Genomic DNA, 22,125 nt, shown 5'->3' with positions numbered 1-22,125 from the left:
ATTCCTGCTCATCCTGCAGTTGGAACAATAAACACTGCCCCTACTTCCACTGCTGCTGGCCCTCTGAATCCTCTAGCTTGGCTTACCTCGCATTTCCACTGGTTTTACCCTGCTCTAATTCTATTGACTGCAAGGTAAAGTGTCGTTTTGTTCTGGGAAGTGACTGTGTAAAAATGGCATCTTCTTACTGCTCCCTGTGTCTGTTTAGAGGTCTGTGTCTTTAACAACACTAATAAATTGTTACTACTACTTACTCTTATTACCAGTATGGAGGCAATGTATAGAAGGGAGAGTTAACTGGGTTCTGTTCTGGCTGTAGAACATAAACAGAATTGTTAACCAGTTTCCAGTTGCAGGGCTGAATTCTGCCCTCACATCTGGGCATGGCTTTGCAAATGCACAAACAAGACAGCTTGACTTTCAGACCCAAAGCAGAATTTGTAGGGCTGACAGGTAGAAGAAACTTCTTTTTACTTATAAACTGAACAAATTTGTTCTGGAATCAGTGAGACATAACATGTAAAACACACAGCCCCCATGATGGCATTTTAATAATCACTTGCCAGCGTAAAATTGCACTTTAAAGCATGTGGGGCTAATTGTTTCCCCAATTAAACCTAAATAACACCAAGGAGAGGAACACGCCAACTTAGTGGGGTGTAATTAAGGACAGAATCTAGCTCCATAATCAACATTTTTCTCAATTTTTAATCTAGTCCATGTTTCTAGTGAACAGAGTGAACATTTAGTTTTATTTCACTTTTATCTGGGCGAAGGGAAACAGCACAACATACCAGACTGATCTGAAAATATCTAAGGCCTGAATAAAGAGCTGAAAATAAATGTAAACATGACCCAGTGCTGGCATTCAGCATTCTCAGACCCTTCATTGTTTGTCTTGGTGATTACATCCTAAAGAATGCTTGTTTTCATCACAGATAATGCTCAAGAGCATGGACTTTAAAGAACCATTCAAGAAAAGATGTGTTAAAACACTATGAGAGGCTTTAAAGCATTCTCAGAGGCCTGATGTGCTGGCAGTTTCTTTCTAGTATCAAAGGATTCCTGATGATGCTCAGTGAGAAGAAACTCTACAATCTCTAATTCGCTCTGTACTTCCGAGACAATAACCCTTTTGGCCACATATACCACATTAGGTAGTTCCGATCTCCAAATTGTTATTTGTTTCAATTCAGGCTATTTTATAATTGGAGTAACAATATTTATGAGAGAAGATCCCTTTTTGAAATTACTGCTGTAGTTCTAGGTCACTGCAAAAGGGTTAAAGTTGATTTCAGTGTAGCAGAGCAGTTGAGACACTTAGAGAAATAGGAGATTAGAGAAACAATGACTAATAGTGGACACTTGCTAGTCTTAATATGTATGCAGTGCACATATCTCCACTGCTACAATGATCAACACCCCGGCACAAGACACCTTTCAAGATCCATGAATCCTACGCTTGCCTATCACAACATGTGGTATACCTCATCCGGGGCACTGAATACCCCAGTAAAAATTATGTGGGTGAAACCAGACAATCATTACGCTCTGCAATGAACTCACACAGGAAAATGATAAAAGACAAACACACCCTACCACCTGTGGGTGAACACTTTTCACAAAGTGATCATTCTGTATATAACCTATCAGTCCTCATCCTGAAAGGAAACGTGCATAACGCATTCAAAAGACGGTCCTGGGAGCTTAAATTCATGACTCCACTAGACACTAATAATGTTGGATGGCACAAAGACTCTGGATTTATGGTTTATTACAACAATCTGTAACCCACTGACCCCCTCTTTGTGTCTTATGACTGCAGAGGTGGTAATAGGCCACTCTACCTTGAATGGTCCCTTACAATATGTGCTAACTACTTATGCTGGACAGTCTGTTCCATCTTGCATTTAGCTGTGATTTGCCTTTCCCAGACCTGAGGAAGAGCACTGTGTGGCTGGAAAGCTTGTCTCTCTCACCAACACAAGTTGTTTCGATAACAGATATTACCTCACTTGCTAGTGTTGATCATTTGAAGTCATTAATGCTCACAGGGCACCTTTCTTCAGAGCTAGGAATGCTGGCCTACATATCTTGGAATGGTTCCCATCTGTGTAGTTACTAGAATTGTCTGGAAATGTTCCCCCTGAAATGTCAGACTAAAATTTAAACCATTTCAGTTTATTTCACTCATCACATTTTGTTTTGAATCAATGACTATGTACACATCAAAAACATGTGACAATTCCAATGTTAACTTTTGAATTTTGGCTTTAGAGTCTCACAGCCACCTTTTCCTCTGAATGGGCCCACCACCTGTTGAAAATGGCCTTATTTTCACTAGAAAAAAAGCTCCTTTTTAAAGAAAAATTTGGCCAGCTTTTTAACAACATTTTTACAGAAAGGTTGTAACAAGGTGAAAAGAATCAGTTTTTGAATAGTTTCATCTTCTGCTGAAAAGAGTTTTAACCCTCTAGTAATTAGATTTCTCCTGACCCCTAAAATTCCCCATACAATTTCAGCTAAATACAGTGTAATTCTTCACTTTCTATCCTAAACTGTGGCATACTGGCACTGGACCAAAATCTCCTCTTCGTTATACCAGTGCAATTCCACTGAAGCTGATGGAGTTTCATGATGGAATAGAGAAGATTCAGCCCAGTGTTTGTGATTAAACAGCTGCTGTGTTTCACCACATTAGGGAAGGACTGGGGATACGATCCCACTTTGCAGTTTATAAAGTGCTTTGGGATTGCTTTGGATCAGAGGTACTTCTGTATATAAATATGAGTTACTGTTTTAGTTTATTATCATTATCACCACTGTACTGTGTAATGCTGTCACTCTGAGATGTTTTACACCTTTCTGTTTTCTGCGCCTACAATGTGGTAAGGAAAATATCTCCTCTTCCTTATACTAAATGAACTTTCCACACAGCAGCACATATCAGGACACAGAAGACAGATGACTCCTATTTAAAAGAAACAAAAGATGTGAACTTTACAGGTCCCCTGGTGACTCTCTCATAGCCTTAACATTTCAGTGGCAATAATTATAAAGCACTCTAGACACTACATTACTATGACTATTTCCCAGAATCCTTACCCTTTCACTTGTGTGTGGTCATTATCGCACCACGGCGCATCTATTTGATCTAATTTTGTTTGCCCTTAGTTAACCAGAAGACATTTCACATCCTTCCTCTCTAATCCTGTCCCATAGTCACCTCTTTATGTGTTGTGTTTCATAATGAAGCCAAACACAATTTTCTGAGCAAAAGGAGGTAATCTGTGAAACAGCAATTCATAGTTTTGTCAGCGTTAGAAATTGAGTTTCTGGTAGAAGAGATCAGTGCCCCTTTGGCTCAGCCTGAAGTACTAGAGGAAGAAAAGGCATACCAAACCAGGAAGGGGCATAGATCTACTGTAGAGAGATTGTGGGGGAGTGCAGAAAAGAGGAGACTGAGAGAAGACGTGATAACGGTTTTCAAGTACAGTAACTCCTCACTTAAAGTTGTCCCGGTTAACGTTGTTTCGTTGTTACATTGCTGATCAATTAGGAAACATGCTCATTTAAAGTTGCGCAATGCTCCCTTATAACGTTGTTTGGCAGCCACCTGCTTTGTCCACTGCTTGCAGGAAGAGCAGCCCGTTGGCGCTAGCTGGTGGGGGCTTGGAACCAGGGTGGGCCGGCAGCCCCCCTAAGTTCCCTGTGCAGCAGCTGCCCACCAGGCTATCAGTTGCCAGGCAGTTCAGGTATCCGTTCCCCCACTGCCATGTGTTGCTCCTGCCCTCTGCCTTGGAGCTGCTCCCGGGAGCCTCCTGCTTGCTGTGCAGGGGGAGGAGGGAAGGAAGAGGGGGGCTAATGTCAGGGTGCCCCCCTCCCCCCTACTCCTGCCCCCTGCTTACCCCTTCTCCATATAGAGCAGGGCGGGCACAGGACAGGGCTCAGGACGAGAGAGCTGGCTGCAGCTGCTGTCTCAACTTCCTGATCTTTTTAAAGGCAATGTACCTAGAGTGGGGTCAGTGTACTTAAAGGGGCAATGCGCCTCTCTCTCCCTCTCCTACACACAGGGTGTGTGTCTCTGTCTCTGTCTGCCATGCTGTCTCTCCTTCCTCCATTCGTGTACCCTTGTAGAGTGTGAGGCTACATTAACAACAACGTGTTAACCCTTGAGGGCTCAGCCGAATGCTAGTTCATCATTTAGCAGTAAGGCATTCCCTGGGAAATATCCCACCCTCAGACTTCACCACCTCAACCAAGCTTCACAATCATCATCGCTGTGTACAGTCTTAAATTGCTTGTTTAAAACTTATACTGTGTGTGTGTGTGTGTGTGTGTGTGTGTATATATATATATATATATATATATATATATAAAATATAGTTTTTTGTCTAGTGAAAAAAATTTCCCTGGAACCTGACCCCTCCACTTACATTAATTCTTATGGGGAAATTGGATTCACTTAATATCGTTTTGCTTAAAGTCGCATTTTTCAGGAACATAACTGCAATGTTAAGGAGGAGTTACTGTACGTAAAGGGTTGTTACAAGTAGCAGGGAGAAAAATTGTTTTTCTAAACCTCTGAGGATGGGACAAGAAGCAATGGGCTTAAATTGCAGCAAGGGAGGTTTAGGTTGGACATTAGGAAAAACTTCCTAACTGTCAGGGTGGTTAAGCACTGGAATAAATTGCTTAGGGAGGTTGTGAAATCTCCATCATTGGAGATTTTTAAGAGCAGGTTAGACAAACACCTGTTGGGGATGGTCTAGATAATACTTAGTCCTGCCATGAGTGCAGGGGACTGCATTAGATGACCTCTTGAGGTCCCTTCCCATCCTATGATTCCATGATTCTGTCTATTGAATTTAAAATGTCCTGTTCCCATGAAGTGCTTTGGCCTCATGGCAAAGCAGAGAGCATTCCAAAGCATGTCTTTCTCACAATGCCGAGCATGTATTCTGTCTGCATGATGGCCCTAGTTGCTGTAAAGTACTGTATGGAGTGGACAACTTACAGGGGGACCTGAGATTATATTTCACAGAGCAGTGACAAAGAGTTATGACTATTTCATTTTGCAGATTCCAGATTCTGATCCAGTGAGCCTTCCACCAGTGGATCCACCTGACGTAAGCCAGATCTACCCAGTTCCAGCCAACATCCGGCCTGTTTTAAGCAAATACAGAGTGGAGGTAAGTTACAAAGAGTAACATTTTTGACTTTTTCAGACTCCCAGACATTCTACATTTTCACAGTGGAGCACAGGGTTTAGCAATGTGATTTTTGACATTCAAATCAGTGGGAATTACACAAATGTAACTGTTCAATTGACTGTTCAAATGTAACTAAAAGGGCCAGATCAGGTGCAATTCCTGAACACAACACATATAAGGCAGTAACTCCAACCATTGAATTAGATCTTGAAAACAACTAGGGCCAGACTTTTCTTCAAAGGACGGTCCCTATACATATTTGCTCAAATGCACATGCACTCCATGCACCCGAGACTGGAAGACTTTTCACTAGCAGTGTCCTTTGGTCTATGCGTGTACCCTTCTCTTCATGCTCTGAACCGAGGACATAAGGGATGGTGCAGACCAACAGCCTCTCCAGTTCCTTCTACCGCCTGTGACTGGAGACCAAACTTCTCCAGTGTCCGCAGCATTAGCTTGCAGTCTTTGTTTTCTAGTGTAAATATTGTAAATAGTTCTACCTGTTCTGATTTCTTTTCTAGTGTTAGTGTAAGTCTCAGTGAGCTGTAGGGTGTCAGCTGCGAGTGTGGCCTGTCAATGAAAGGAACAAGCAAGACTAACCCAGATCTGAATCCACAGACAAGGAGGCCAAACATTTAGATCTCTTTGGGGAAAAAAACGTCACTTCTGTTTTCAGTTCTACACAGCAAACTAGTAGGCTTTAATGGAAAAGTATGATTGTATGAATTATAATAACTTTTCTGTCAACAAGCTGCCTCAGGGGTGCAGACTTCAGTTCTGCGCAACCGTTGAGGAAGGTAAATTGCTAGCAAGTTCTGCCTCCCAGGCTTTGGTACACACACCAGATACAGCCTCCCACTCCCAGGCAACATTTATAGTCGTGAAACAGACTTCATAGCTCCAGGCCTCTGGATTCTCCAAGGAAATCCAATCTGCCCTTCGAAGGAAAGAACCCACTCAGTGAGAAAACAGATGTTTGTTACATAACCTCAAGGGCTTGAGCGCAACACTCCGTTCTCTGGGTATCGATATCCCAGAACCACAAAGAAAATATCCTAAGTCTCAGTTTTCCCATCAACAACAGCCCACTCCGCAATTCCTCACCCTCAGAGGGCTTCTGAGCCCCCAAGAAATCATCAAAGAAAGCAGCACCGAAAGCAGAACATTCCTCCTTCATTGTCCTCCCAGGCCCAGCCTCCCGCTAAGCAGTCTTTTGATGGGACCTTTCAGAGTTGCAAACCAATCCTCCCACCAAGTCTACTGGGCTCAGATTTCCCCACCCCTTTTGGGAGCCATTTACTTTACTTTTCCTTGGCATGGCACCATATAGCATCAGACAAATGGGTTATGGAACTCATCATCACCAAATATACAAAGTTCGAATCCATCCACCCTCTCAAAACCCCTCCCTACTGCTGACAGGAAGTACACTCCTTGCTCGAAATGGGAGCTATAGAGCCAGTATACCCCAACATGGGGGGAAATGATTTTACTTAAGATATTTCTTCATCCCCAAGAAGAAAGGAGGCTGGAGGCCCATACTAGATCTCAGACTGCTGACCCAGGACAAAGACAAGATCATCCATCCCAACCCAGCATCTCTTCATCTGGCAACTTGGTATTTGGATGGATGACAAGCTTAGAGGGATCATGCTCAGTAGCTACACAATCCATTCTTGGCAATAGCGGAAAAGACTCTGTGAAAAAGTGCTATACAGCAAAATGGAGGAGAGTCTCTATATGGCATCAGCATCCTTGACTGTCCCCAGTCTGAGATTCTACTATTCTGGACAACCTCCTCTTGCTCTGAAAAGGTTGGGGTTGTCTCTCAACTCCTTACAAGTGCACTTGACAGCTATTAGCGCTTTTCATCCTCCTGTGGACATCCATTCAGTCTTTGCTTGTCTGACTACAGTAAGGTTTCTGAAGGGACTTGTCAGAATCTTTCCTCCAGTGCTAAAATTTACTCCAATCTGGGGCCTCAATCCAGTCTGACCTCCATTAATAAATTCACCATTCAAGCTTTTAGCCTCATGTTTATTCACCCCTCTGTCTATGAAGGTTGACTTCCTGGTTGCAATCACTTCAGCCAGAAGAGGAGGAGAACTGGGGGTCCTTATCGCAGACCCTCCTTATATGGTATTCCATAAGGATAAAGTTTCCCTGAGGTTATATCCTAAATTCATTCTGAAAGTAATCTTGGAATTCCAACTGAACCAGGTCATCCACTTACCTGTCTTCTAACTGAAGCCCCATGCCACCAAAGAAGACTGGAAATTCCGCTCTCTGTATATCTCACCAGCCTTGGCATTAGTAAATTCCCTTTGAGATGTCCCTCTTCTAGAGATCCATAGAGAAGCAACGTGGGTCTCTGTGCATAGATTTGGAAGATATTATGCCTTGGTACAGGCGTCTACAGCAGATGCATCCTTCAACACAGCAGTCTTCCAATCTGTGGTACAGCAGGATTCCTCACCCCTCCTCCCCAAAGAATACTGCCTGAGAGTCATCTCAAATAGAATCATAGAATCATAGAATATCAGGGTTGGAAGGGACCTCAGGAGGTCTTCTAGTCCAACCCCCTGCTCAAAGCAGGACCGATCCCCAATTAAATCATCCCAGCCAGGGCTTTGTCAAGCCTGACCTTAAAAACTTCTAAGGAAGGAGATTCCACCACCTCCCTAGGTAACGCATTCCAGTGTTTCACCACCCTCCTAGTGAAAAAGTTTTTCCTAATATCCAGCCTAAATCTCCCCCACTGCAACTTGAGACCATTACTCCTCGTTTTGTCATTTGCTACCACTGAGAACAGTCTAGAGCCATCCTCTTTGGAACCCCCTTTCAGGTAGTTGAAAGCAACTATCAAATCCTCCCTCATTCTTCTCTTCCGTAGACTAAACATCTCCAGTTCCCTCAGCCTCTCCTCATAAGTCGTGTGTTCCAGTCCCCTAATCATTTTTGTTGCCCTCCGCTGGACTCTTTCCAATTTTTCCACATCCTTCTTGTAGTGTGGGGCCCAAAACTGGACACAGTACTCCAGATGAGGCCTCACGAGTATCGAATAGAGGGGAACGATCACGTCCCTCGATCTGCTGGCAATGCCCCTACGTATACATCCCAAAATGCCATTGGCCTTCTTGGCAACAAGGGCACACTGATGACTCATATCCAGCTATTCGTCCACTGTAACCCCTAGGTCCTTTTCTGCAGAACTGCTGCTGAGCCATTCGGTCCCTACTCTGTAGCGGTGCATGGGATTCTTCCGTCCTAAGTGCAGGACTCTGCACTTGTCCTTGTTGAACCTCATCAGATTTCTTTTGGCCCAGTCCTCCAATTTGTCTAGGTCCCTCTGTATCCTATCCCTACCCTCCAGCGTATTTACCTCTCCTCCCAGTTTAGTGTCATCTGCAAACTTGCTGAGGGTGCAATCCACACCATCCTCCAGATCATTTATGAAGATATTGAACAAAACCGGCCCCAGGACCGACGCTTGGGGCACTCCACTTGATACCGGCTGCCAACTAGACATGGAGCCATTGATCACTACTCGTTGAGCCCGACGCTCTAGCCAGCTTTCTATCCACCTTATAGTCCATTCATCCAGCCCATACTTCTTTAACTTGCTGGCAAGAATACTGTGGGAGACAGTGTCAAAAGCTTTGCTAAAGTCAAGGAACAACACATCCACCGCTTTCCCTTCATCCACAGAACCAGTTATCTCATCATAGAAGGCAATGAGATTAGTCAGGAATGACTTGCCCTTGGTGAATCCATGCTGACTGTTCCTGATCACTTTCCTCTCATCTAAGTGCTTCAGAATTGATTTCTTGAGGACCTGCTCCATGATTTTTCCAGGGACTGAGGTGAGGCTGACTGGCCTGTAGTTCCCAGGATCATCCTCCTTCCCTTTTTTAAAGATGGGCACTACATTAGCCTTTTTCCAGTCGTCCGGGACTTCCCCGGATCTCTATGAGTTTTCAAAGATAATGGCCAATGGCTCTGCAATCACATCTGCCAACTCCTTCAGCACTCTCGGATGCAACGCATCCGGCCCCATGGAGTTGTGCACGTCCAGCTTTTCTAAATTGTCCCGAACCACTTCTTTCTCCACAGAGGGCTGATCACCTCCTCCCCATGCTGTGCTGCCCAGTGCAGTAGTCTGGGAGCTGACCTTGTTCGTGAAGACAGAGGCAAAGAGAGCATTGAGTACATTAGCTTTTTCCACATCCTCTGTCACTAGGTTGCCTCCCTCATTCAGTAAGGGGCCCACACTTTCCTTGACTTTCTTCTTGTTGCCAACATCCCTGAAGAAACCCTTCTTGTTACTCTTAACATCTCTTGCTAGCTGCACCTCCAGGTGTGATTTGGCCTTCCTGATTTCACTCCTGCATGCCCAAGCAATATTTTTATACTCCTCCCTGGTCATTTGTCCAATCTTCCACTTCTTGTAAGCTTCTTTTTTGTGTTTAAGATCAGTAAGGATTTCACTGTTAAGCCAAGCTGGTCGCCTGCCATATTTACGATTCTTTCTACACATCGGGATGGTTTGTCCCTGTAACCTCAATAAGGATTCTTTAAAATACAGCCAGCTCTCCTGGACTCCTTTCCCCCTCATGTTATTCTCCCAGGGGATCTTGCCCATCAGTTCCCTGAGGGAGTCAAAGTCTGCTTTTCTGAAGTCCAGGATCCGTATTCTGCTGCTTTCCTTTCTTCCTTGTGTCAGGATCCTGAACTCGACCATCTCATGGTCACTGCCTCCCAGGTTCCCATCCACTTTAGCTTCCCCTACTAATTCTTCCCGGTTTGTGAGCAGCAGGTCAAGAAGAGCTCTGCCCCTAGTTGGTTCCTCCAGCACTTGCACCAGGAAATTGTCCCCTACATTTTCCAAAAACTTCCTGGATTGTCTGTGCACCGCTGTATTGCTCTCCCAGCAGATATCAGGGTGATTGAAGTCTCCCATGAGAACCAGGGTGTGCAATCTAGTAACTTCTGCGAGTTGCCGGAAGAAAGCCTCGTCCACCTCTTCCCCCTGGTCCGGTGGTCTATAGTAGACTCCCACCACGACATCACCCTTGAATAAATGGAATAAACCTAGGGACCATCACTCGAAGAAGAACAACTGGTTACTTATGTTGTACAGTAACTGGAGTTTAAATAAAAGGAAGTTCTTCTTCACACAGCGCACAATCAACCTGTGGAACTCCTTGCCTGAGGAGGTTGTGAAGGCTAGGACTATAACAGGGTTTAAAAGAGAACTGGATAAATTTATGGAGGTTAAGTCCATTAATGGCTATTAGCCAGGATGGGTAAGGCATGGTGTCCCTAGCCTCTGTTTGTCAGAGGGTGGGGATGGATGGCTGGAGAGAGATCACTGATCATTACCTGGTAGGTTCACTCCCTGTGGGGCACCTGGCATTGGCCACTGTCAGAGGACAGGATACGGGGCTGGATGGACCTTTCGTCTGACCCTGTATGGGTATTCTTATGTTTTGTTCTTATGAGTTCTTCGAGATGTGTGGTTCCGCCACCTGCCCTCCTCCTCTTCTGCTTTGGATCTTTGTCCTAAGGTTATTCATGCTAAGGAAGGAGCTGGAGATGTGGTCAGTGTGCACCGTGCCTTCCACCCTTGGTTCAGAGCATGAGGAGGAGAGGGGCACAGGCGAGGACAAACAGACACTGCTAATGGAAAATCTTCTGCTCCCAGGTGTGTGGAGCACATGCACACCTTGAGCAGAATACACATAGAACTGCAGTTACTGTACAACATAAGTAACCAGTCTTTCTAGCTACAGTACATGAGTATGGAAGATGCTTGTGTAAAATGGCTGGACAATTGGGAAGTATCGCCTGCTCTCAATCCCACCTTCAACACTTGATGGGGCAGGCAGGTATGGTCCTGCCCCGCTGCACCAAGACACCCTCTTTGGGTTATTTAGTGTTGCTAGTGGCTAAGTGTTAGCCACTCCTCCTCTGCTCCCAAAACTTGCAGCCAAATGATGGCTGCCTCCTGCGTGCATGTGTTTGTGCTTTCTCCCCAACCCCTCTAGTGCCCCTGTGAACAGTCAGCTACAATTTGGGCCTAAAGTCACTTTATTATACAGAATGTAAGGGAAATTTGGCAACTCCTCATTTGTCAGAATAATGACCAAATTCTAACCAGTCCTGTTGTGTCACTTCCTGTCGTTGGTCCTATAACTACACCTAATGTGTTTAATTGCCTGTCTTTGAAGATTTCTAAATCAAGTCAGATTTTAATTATATGAACTGTGCTGAGACTGATGAGCCAGTCACTAGAAATGCTTGTGTGGGAACTCAACCACAGGAGCAGTTCTTGCTGTGACTTTTTCTGCGCAGGGGATCAAACAGTCAAATTGTTGCAAAGGGAAGTAGGAAGAGAAATGACAACCATTCACTGGACAAAGGGAAAAAAATCTCTTTTTCAGATGTGTTTTCTGCCTGAGGCCCGAGTCCGTGAGTTAATTAAGCACATACTTAGACTTTAAGCACCTGAATTCCATTTATGTCAATGGGACAAATCATGTGCTTATAGTTAGGTATGTGCTTAAATAGTGCTCAGTCAGGGCATTACCCACAGTCTACTCCTGAATGATATGGCCGTGGTTTGGCATTCGAAGAATTTTATTTTGGATTTTCTAATTCCTAATTTATATTGTTGTAATTATGGTCATTTTAATGCTATTTTCTATACTTAGAGCTTAAATAATTGTATCGCTAATAAGTACCGGTGTGTAAGAAAACTTGGAATTCCATGAGAGTTCTAGAGGGTATGCAGTGAATCAATGCATAAAGCATCTAAAGGTGATAAAACTATTCCTGACAAAATACCATGGGCTATATCCTCAGCTGGTACAAACTGATGTAGCTCTGTTGTAGGCAATAGCTGAGGATCTGACTTGTCAGATTAGTAGGGACTCAGCATGTTTGTCCTGCAGAGGAGGGGACTGTTAGAAATAAAATTATTATTAACTGATTATGTTTTGTTAACAGTTTAACATTGTTAGTTGGCTTAACTTTCAGTTCAAAGACATGAAGTCTTCTTTTTAATTTCAGACTCTGACAGGTGTTTAGAACAATTTCTTACAGATAACTGGGGCCAGATTCAGCAGCGTTTTCTGGCAGCTATGCGTTGTCTGAGTGGCACAAAGTGGCAGGAGCATACTGGTGAACCTGGTCCATGATTCCCAGTGTTACCTGTGTACTCCTGTCAGGAGCATCCCAGTGAGTCTGGCCCACTATAGCCTATGTTTTGCTGACCACTTTTCTTCCACTTGCCATAGGTTCTGTTCTGGGGTGTTCGTGAGCTGAAGAAGGTCCAGCTCCTCTCTGTGGACCGCCCACAGGTTCTCATAGAATGCGCAGGGAAAGGAGTTAAATCTTCCGTCATCCAGAGCGTCAAGAACAATCCCAACTTCAGTGTCCAAGCAGACAGGTTTGAAGTGGTGTGTACCGTGCACTGCCCTCTCTCTCTGATTGTCTTTTCTTTACTCAGTGGAAGACACAAGCTATAGCACTGTTTGATTTTCTTTACTTTTTAAGCCATTTTGTGCTGTTGCCAGACTGGACAGTTAAGTAATTGATTGGTTATGACTAAGGCTACGAGTCTGTCATGGAGGTCACAGATTCCGTGATTTTTCATGACCTCTGTGACTTCAGGGCTTTGGCTGTCAGCCTCAGGCAGCGGGGGTCAGGCTGTCAGGACACCCCGGGTGGTGTGGTGAGCCCCATATGGCAGGACTCTGGCAGTGAGCCCTGCGTGGTGGGGCTCGGGCTGTCAGCCTGCCCCCTTCCCTGAGCATCAGGGTGAGCCCTGTCTAGTGGGACTCTGGCAGTGAGCCCCATATGGTGGGGTTCAGGCTTTCAGTCCCCACCCCTTGGGTGGGCAGCATGACTCTGGCTGTCAGCCCCCACATAGTGGGTAGGGCAGCGGGACTCGGGCTGTCAGCCCCCTTGCTCCGGGAATTACCCTTCTGTGAATTCTTGTTTATTGCCGGTGACCTGTCTGTGACTTCTACTAAAAATAACCCTGATAAAATCTTAACCTTAGTTATGATCCATGAGCTTTGAACCTTTTACCTCTGGGTTGTTGACTTGAATTTGACCTTGGCCAGTAGTGCCTTGAAGCTTCCTAGCTGTCCATTGGCATGTGCGAAATGAACTGGTGGTTTCAGTTCAGGTCTTAGTGGACAAGGATTTGCGCTAGCTGGCGACATCAACAGAGATGAAAGTCTATCTAAGTTTTTATAAGGCACAATGGTATCTAAGCACCAATAATAATATCTAAGTACCTGTGGTACCTTTAATTTTTATTGCACTTTATGCATTCAAACTGATATTCAGACATTACCCAGTTAATCTGCACAATATCCCTGTAAACTAGGGCAATATATGTTATCCCCTTTTACAGCTAGGAAACTGAGGCAGTGAAGTGAAATTACTTTGGCCAAGTCAGTGGCTGGATTAGAACTCACAAATTCCTGACTCCCAACACTGTGTTGATTCCTCTAGGCTTTACTGTTTTCCCTGACACATTTTAGCAGTCCGCCCACCAGCCAGGGTGCTTTTCTAGGTAGGGTTGGCAGGGTAGTGGACAGAACTACACTGCCCATGCTGTACCTGTTTGATGGATCAAGAACATCAATAGTCAGGGTTCTCAATCCAGCACTTTTCAGGACACTTTTCTGGACACTAGTAAGGAAAACAAATCTCTCATGCTGTTGTCTGTTCTTTTCTGCTAGGAATTGCCTGAAAACGAGCTTTTGCACCCACCACTCAGTATCTGTGTGGTTGACTGGAGAGCTTTTGGTCGTAGCACTTTTGTTGGAACACACACCATCAATTGCCTTAAGCAATATTTATATAAACCCAAGGAGCTTCCTGCACCTACAGCAAAAGTGGACGTTATAGAAACTGACAAAGGTAAATGCACAATATAACTCTTGTCCCCAAATAAAAAGACAAGGTGATATTTGTTAAAATAGTAAATAATAATAGTTTACTGCACTGGGAGTAAGCACATGCTTAAGGGATCTGCTGGACTGGGGCTGGAGTGCTCAGCACCTTGCAGGATCAAGCCCTGTGCGACTTTTAAGAGATATCATTATTCATATTTTCTTGAGAACCAATACGATGACTGTCTCTTTTTTTGGCATAATCTTGCCAATTTGCTGTGTTTCTAATTTCAGCTGCTCCGGAGTCACCACAGCTGCCTGCATCACCCCAACCACAACCACGTCCAGCGGATCACATTTATGTTGAAGTGGAGCATGGTTCAACTGCATTAGTAATGCAAGAACCAGATCCAGCAAAATCTGCTGCTGCAGCAGCTGTACCTGCTTCTTCACTGCCATCTGCACCTAAATCTACATCCCCATCCTCTGAACCAGCAGAAGATGGAAAGCAGAAGGTGGACTTGGCTGAACCATCAGATAGCGAGCTATTTTAAAATAATAACAATAATAATAATAATAAATAAATAATAATAACTTTATTATGATGGTAATGTGTAGGAGCCCAGTTATAGGCCAGGACCCCATTGTGCTAGGTGCTGTAGAAACACAGAACAAAAAGACAGTCCCTGTGCTAAAGAGGTTACAACTGAAGTATAAGACAATGGGTGCATACAGTCAGAGAGGGAAGAACAACGAAACAATGAGACAATATTGGTCAGCATGACAGGCCGAATGCATTCTAGTTCATACAGCTGATCAGAAGAACATTTTCAGACTGCAGAAACCTTTTTCTGATCAGCCCTATAAACTATAACTTTTTGAATGGGGAAATAACCAATCTTTCTTTCTTTCTTTCTTTTGCAAAAATGAAATGGAAGGAATGACAAAACTGTTTGACATTGTGCTCCATTTGAGCTACACTTTTTGGAGTGGAATAAAGTAGCCACTTCTTACCTGTAGCACCTAGATGCACTGGTAGTTAGTTACACATTGCCGATGTTCTGCATAGTTTGAAGGACAAGGAAAGGCAGTGTTGCCTCAACTCCACATGTACACACCCCTGTGTGTCTGTCGTCTGTAACAACACAATTTATAGATACAAGAGTGAGTGAAACATAGTAAAGTACTCATCCAAATATAGAGCCCAGTATTGTAACTCTGTGTCTAATACAGCTCACCATTGCCACCCTTCTGTTTGTAGCTGCACTGCTAAATACATGATAGCTGCAAGTGGCAACTCTTTATTCGTGTGAAAGTCTGAATGCGCAATTTAACAGGGTCCAGTCGTTATTCACATGAGCAATCCCATTGATGTCAGTGGGCCTACTTGCAGAAGCAGTTGGTTTGTGGAATCAGGCTCTTTATCTTTTCGAAGGGAAGATGACTGAATTCTCAATGGCTATTCAGAATCCTAGTTGTCTTCAAAACTCAAGTGTTGATCATATTGGAAGTTCTGAATGTATCTGCAAATGCAGTGATATTGGAGGGAACCAGGGGATGTCAGGAGGTCTGTATCCTTCCAAATATAATTCTTCTTCTTTCTAAGGTAGATCTTCCCTTTAAATAGCTTGCTTTTGTTGCAATGCCCCAAATTTTAAAAGTATAATATTTGATACCAGCTGAAGGTACTAGAGAAACTGTACTAATAACATGATGATCACAATGGATTCTTTAGTGGGATGCAAAGATAGAAACACAAAATAATGTAGGTCTTACAGATTGAAATCCACTCCACCTACATCTGTTCCACTTGATAGCCCAGCTGATTTTTAATAGCTGACATAATCCTAGAGATGAACAGTATTTCCTTATACCTTGCTAGGCCTCAAGAAAATACTCCCAACGATCCACAAAAAGAAAAAAGAGAACAATAGCAGACGAATCTGCCGAAAATGTTATTGATTGGTGGTCAAAGTACGATGCTTCTGTGGAAAAAATGAAAAAGGTAAGGGCCCGAGTAGCCCCATACTTGAATGGAGGTATGGTATTTTAAAGCTAGATTTATGCAAAATGGCTTCCTCTTTAATGTTCCATTTGTATTTAGGAGTCTGACTATTCTGTTTTTATTTTGAAAGGTAAAATCAATCTATTCCAGCCAGGGGAAACCAGACAACAGTGAGTAAAATATTTGTATATGTACTTTTTTACTTACTATAATAATTTATTTCTGTGCTAATTCAAGAACATTTTTACCCTGTTCATATTGAATGTCTGTTCTTCCTAGAGTTGTGAGAGGGGCAGTGTTTAGATCCTAATCCATATCTGGATTAGACTATGGGTAGTTTAGATGCTGAGATACAAAACTGGGTTGATGATTGGGTTTAACGATGTTCAAATCGCACAAGCAATTCTTTGCAGAATTCAGCCTCAAAATGATGGAAATCTTACAATGTTAGATGTTCTAGAAAGATTACAACAGTATTGGTCTGCATCTGTATCAGGTCCAAAAAATGAGCCTCTTTTAATTTTGATCCAACTGAGAACCCAAACCGGGTTCAGTTCCAGGAATCTGAATTTGAAAATAGAGTCCAGAATGATAGGCATCACAAAGCAGCTAATTCTTATGTCAAACTCAGTCAACTCAAGAATTTTCAGCAGAAGAGCCTGATGGGATTGGACAAGAATAGATCATTAAATACACTAATGGAAGAGAATCTTCTACTGCTTTACATATCCCCGTGATAGTGAACCATGCCGTTAGCAAATTATTTTCCTAACGTGACTATTTAAATAGGCAGAGAAAGAAAACTAATATTTATACTTTCTGTGTAGATTTGCTCTTCAGAATAAAAGAGCTGGCTCTTCCCATCCTAGAGGTGGATATATTTCATTAGTGGTGGAAATGATTTCTAGTTTGCAAAGCATTTTGCAATCAGTCTGGATGAAAGGTACTACATAAATGTCAGTCATTATCATTTTGAACGTGGCAGCTGACCAAAATTTCAATTATCAGATTATCAGTGCTTAAAAGCTATCAGTCAAAATTCTAATTATGCATGGACCATACCTAGCCGCCTGAAAGAAATGCTATACAAAGTTCTGATGCCGCACCCATGTACAGCAATATTGTTAACTGACACCTTAACATAAATAAAAAGAACAGGAGTACTTGTGGCACCTTAGAGACTAACAAATTTATTTGAGCATAAGCTTTCGTGGGCTAAAACCCACTTCATCGCATGCATGCAGTGGAAAATACAGAAGGAAGATATATATATATATACACAGAGAACATGGAACAATGGATGTTACCATACACACTGTAACAAGAGTGATCAGTTAAGGTGAGCTATTACCAGCAGGAGAGGGAAAAAAAACATTTTGTAGTGATAATCAAGATGGGCCATTTCCAGCAGTTGACAAGAACGTGTGAGGAACAGTACGGGGGAAAAATAAACATGGGGAAATAGTCGGAGAACACTTCAATCTCTCTGGTCACTCGATTACAGACCTAAAAGTCGCAATATTACAACAAAAAAACTTCAAAAACAGACTCCAATGAGAGACTGCTGAATTGGAATTAATTTGCAAACTGGACACCATTAAATTAGGCTTGAATAAAGACTGGGAGTGGATGTGTCATTACACAAAGTAAAACTATTTCCCCATGTTTATTTCCCCCCCACCCCTACTGTTCCTCACACATTCTTGTCAACTGCTGGAAATGGCCCATTTTGATTATCACTACAAAAGGTTTTTTTCTCTCCTGCTGGTAATAGCTCACCTTAACTGATCACTCTCGTTATAGTGTGTATGGTAACACCCATTGTTTCATGTGTATATATATATCTGTGTTTCTCTGTGTGTATATATATATCTTCCTACTGTATTTTCCACTGCATGCATCCGATGAATGGGTTTTAGCCCATGAAAGCTTATGATCAAATAAATTTGTTAGTCTCTAAGGTGCCACAAGTACTCCTGTTCTTTTTGTGGATACAGACTAACACGGCTGCTACTCTGAAACTTAACATAGATAGAATTCTACCATCCACAAACTTTAGTGGTGACAGTTATGCCAGGGTTCTCCATTGTTTTTGACCAGGCTGGTGTCTTGAGAACTGAAAAAGACTTTTCTACTTACTTGTACAAGATATGTTTTATATCATTGCCTAGATACTATGGTGACTGGCACCATATAAATGCCAGAGAGAGAGAATAAGAGAGAGAGAGTATTAATATATATTTATATCACAGATAGATGAATTAGTTTAACAAAATTAACAGGACTGATCCAAACCTCAACCCAAACACTAAACCTGAATAAGGTTTGGATAGTTAGGTCCAACAAGCTCCTCCTGCCTTTGTTGATAGCTGTCAAAATCAGTGGTGGGATGTCAACCGGGTAGGCAGTTTCTGCTGAGCAGTTGCCATATTTACATCTATCTCCACTCTCTCCATGGCTTTCCTAAGGTCAGAGGCACACTGGCATGCATTTTTGGTGCCTTTGACCTGAGGAAGCCTGAAGCATATGAGATCTGAAGGCAGTCTGCATCTTGGCAATGGCATTCCATCTTGGTAAGACCTCAGCTTAAATTTTTCTCAACATTTGGAAAGGTAGTAGGGTCTGTTGGGGTAGATTTGACCTTGGGATGATTGAGGAAGAAGGAGAAAGAAAAGGGGTGTGTGTGTGTGTGTGTGTGTGTGTGTGTGTGTGTGTGTAAGTGGGGGAGTAAGAATAGAAGTCACAGGGAAGGGGATAAGTCAGACAACGATTGTATTCAGTGGTAGAGAGGAGTAAAAAATGGTGTATCAGGTAGAGAGGAGTTGTAGGAAAAGAATCTCTGACTGGTTTGACAGGAGAAATTGCAAGAGAAGTATAGAGAAGGAGAGGGAATGGAGTAAGATCCCCCAAGATTTATATTAAGGACTTATCTAAGCCATTAGAGGTTTATCCATTAATGCAGCTGCTATAAACCTAAATTATGTCATCAATCTCTGTAGCTAGGTCGACATCTGGCCACGTAGCATTAAGCATTGAAGATGAGCCAGACAAAAAAAAAGCGAAAAAAGTTGTTGAAACAGGAAAAAAAGGAAGAAGACCCAAATCTAGCAACTTTGAAGGTAAAAAATGCATTGTTGTTGTAATTCAGGTTATTTGGGACAGACAAAATTCACTGCTGGGCAGAGGGCTAGTCCTAAGTGAGATTGGAGGGGAGTTTAGCTCTTATGGTGCCCATCTTCACATGGTTGAATTTCACCCTTATGGAATATACTGTAAATATTAGAGTTACATTCTCCTTTTCTTTCCCTTTGTTCTCATTGCACCTTGTCTATAGTTAATCACATACATGTGTACACTTTATCATGCCAAAGTGCGCTTAACTTATGCACTTAATAATAGAATCATAGGACTGGAAGGGACCTCAAGAGGTTGTCTAGTCCAGTCCCCTGTGCTCATGGCAGGACTAAGCATTATCTAGACCATTCCTGGAAGGTGTTTGTCTAACCTGCTCTTAAAAATCTACAATGACAGAGATTCCACAACTTCCCTAAGCAATTTATTCCAGTGCTTAACCACCCTGACAGTTAGGAAGTTTTTCCTTATGTTCAAGCTAAACCTTCCTTGCTGCAATTTAAGTCCATTACTTCTTGTCCTAGCCTCAGAATTTAAGAAGAACAATTCTTCTCCTTCCTCCTTGTGACAACCTTTTATGTACTTGAAAACGTATCATGTCTGCCTCCTTCTCCCCCCCCCCCCCCCCCAGTCTTCTCTTCTCCAGACTAAACAAACTCAATTTTTTTCAATCTTTCCTCCTAGGTCATGTTTTCTAGACCTTTAATCATTTTTGTTGCTCTTCTCTGGACTTTCTCCAGTTTGTCCACATCTTTCCTGAAATGTGGTGCCCAGAACTGGACACAATACTCCAACTGAGGCCTAATCAGCGCAGAGTAGAGCAGAAGAATTGCTTCTCGTGTCTTGCTTACAACACTCCTGCTAATACATCCCAGAATGATGTTCTCTTTTTTTGCAACAGTGTTACACTGTTGACTCATATTTAGCTTGTGGTCCACTATGACCTCCCAGATCCCTCTCCGCAGTACTCCTTCCCAGGCACCTGAATTCATCTGAATGTTTGGGCCTAAAATATCTTTTTATATTGATGAAAGCACAGAAATGTGGATATTAGGGGAACAAATGACAAGGCATTTGAGAAATATTAGGGTGTATAAAGAATGGGATAGAAACTAATGTTGAAAGGATTAGATACAATGATAGTAGACCCTCACTGGGAATATAAATTAGATGCTGGTCATTGTATCTTATCAAAGGTAGAACTGCACCTTGACTTGGTGGAAAAGCTTGTGTGCTCCAATGACCCTGAGAGCTATTCCGGTGGAAGTTTTTATTCCTGATACCCAAGCTGGACAGGTTAAAAGGCAGGGATCAGATGCAAAGCAGTCCATTGGCTCTTCCAGGTTGGGAGTTGAGTGATAGATCAACAACCTATCCTCAAAAAAAGTTAAGTTATAGAAACACAGACAGGTAGCCATACCAGCAATCAGCATTATAGACAGGGATAGTGGGGCCTTGTTCATGCCCCAAGCACGAGTGGCATGGGAAGGATTCAGATCCAGAAAGTCAAAGTCAAAGAAAAGATTATGACATGGAAAATGGGTAGAGACATGTGGAGGGATTGAAAAGATTAGGGCTGTTTAGAGAGGGATTGAATAAAAAGGGACATGAAACCAGTATACAGGTCAATGAAACTGTTTCCATTTTTAAATGGAAAGGTCTCCACTTGGAGAGCACATTTACACAGCCTTTTTCACTTTTGTTTATTTTTTATTTCACATAGAAACACGCTGTAGGAGTTAGAGATGGGAAAGACCTTTTTTAGGCAATCCAATCTCTACCTATCTAGGCAAGATTGTTCTCCAGAATACCTTTTCTTATCCGTCTTGCTTTCAGGTTCTTATACATTAATATAGTACTAGAGTATTTGGATTGCTACTCCAGAGGTGAATTTGTTAAAAGTTTCCATCACTGGTTGGGAACGGGATATTTTTCTGTTGGTTACTAAAAGGTTTTACAGGTGCTTGATTTTATAAAACCTAAACACTGAGCTAGAGCTGAACTTTAAGTCACCAGTTAATGCAACAGTTGCTGTGTTTTTACTTGCTATGTCTTGTGAAATGAGCATTATCACATTTTTTCAAAGATCTATGATGGAGACCTGGAGAGTGAATTTAATAACTTTGAAGACTGGGTGAAAACGTTTGAACTCTTCAGAGGCAAAGATCACAGTGACCATGAGGACAGAATAATAGGAAAATTTAAGGTGAGTTTAAATGCTGATTGGATACATTGTAATTTAGAGAAATGCGTGTTTTCAGTGATATTCCAGGTGTACAGAAAATGCGTTTCAATTACATTGCCCATCTGCTATTGACATAGTTAATTCTCTTATTAGATCCAAAGACACAATGTGTTACATATGAGGATTGCTATTTATTCTCTTCTATTGTCTGACTGTTGGAGGCAGTTTCCAGCCCACAATGTTTACTGTCGTTTTGAGTCAGGACTCTTATTTAAAGCTGAGTTAAATCACAGATTCATAGTAAGTAGAGACAGAATTGACCTATTACTTTATGCAGTCCAGCCTCTGCTCATGCAAGTTTATTTCTTCAGTATAATTTCTGATACTTTATCTTATCTAGCTTAAATGATTGGCCTTCTACTCACTTCTCTTACCCAACCTAATACAACTTACCATATGGAAATCTGCAAGTATACTTCAAAGCACAATTAATATAATAGTTGTGTGATCTAAAACTGATGTATTTTATACTTCAGAGGAATCAGTGCCTTAAAGGAGCCTGTGGATTCTTCTTTCTCTATCGGGGAAATCTCTGTTAAAATGACTTGATAATTGCTTTTAGGTAATAATGGTTATTTAAGTAAGATGAGTTAATACTGTGATGTGCATGGGGGCTGAAGT

The 22,125-nt window shown here is 42.5% G+C and overlaps 1 protein-coding gene across 1 annotated transcript in view; it reads left to right on the top strand.

The window, feature by feature from the left end:
- FER1L6 (fer-1 like family member 6) overlaps positions 1-21,431 on the top strand; it is a 65,669-nt gene extending 44,238 nt beyond the window's left edge. The window contains exons 21-28 of the mRNA XM_037893388.2: positions 5,082-5,192; positions 12,512-12,673; positions 13,970-14,150; positions 14,417-14,637; positions 16,005-16,127; positions 16,258-16,297; positions 19,127-19,246; positions 21,346-21,431. Coding sequence (XP_037749316.2) covers positions 5,082-5,192; positions 12,512-12,673; positions 13,970-14,150; positions 14,417-14,637; positions 16,005-16,127; positions 16,258-16,297; positions 19,127-19,246; positions 21,346-21,353 — 966 coding nt within the window. The 3' untranslated portion in view covers positions 21,354-21,431. The remainder of the gene's footprint in view (positions 1-5,081; positions 5,193-12,511; positions 12,674-13,969; positions 14,151-14,416; positions 14,638-16,004; positions 16,128-16,257; positions 16,298-19,126; positions 19,247-21,345) is intronic.
- Positions 21,432-22,125: the final 694 nt, after the last annotated feature.

Source organism: Chelonia mydas, chromosome 2 (genome assembly GCF_015237465.2).
Source record: "Chelonia mydas isolate rCheMyd1 chromosome 2, rCheMyd1.pri.v2, whole genome shotgun sequence".
Classification (NCBI taxonomy): domain Eukaryota; kingdom Metazoa; phylum Chordata; order Testudines; family Cheloniidae; genus Chelonia; species Chelonia mydas.
This window is presented reverse-complemented; position numbering and strand designations above follow the sequence as displayed.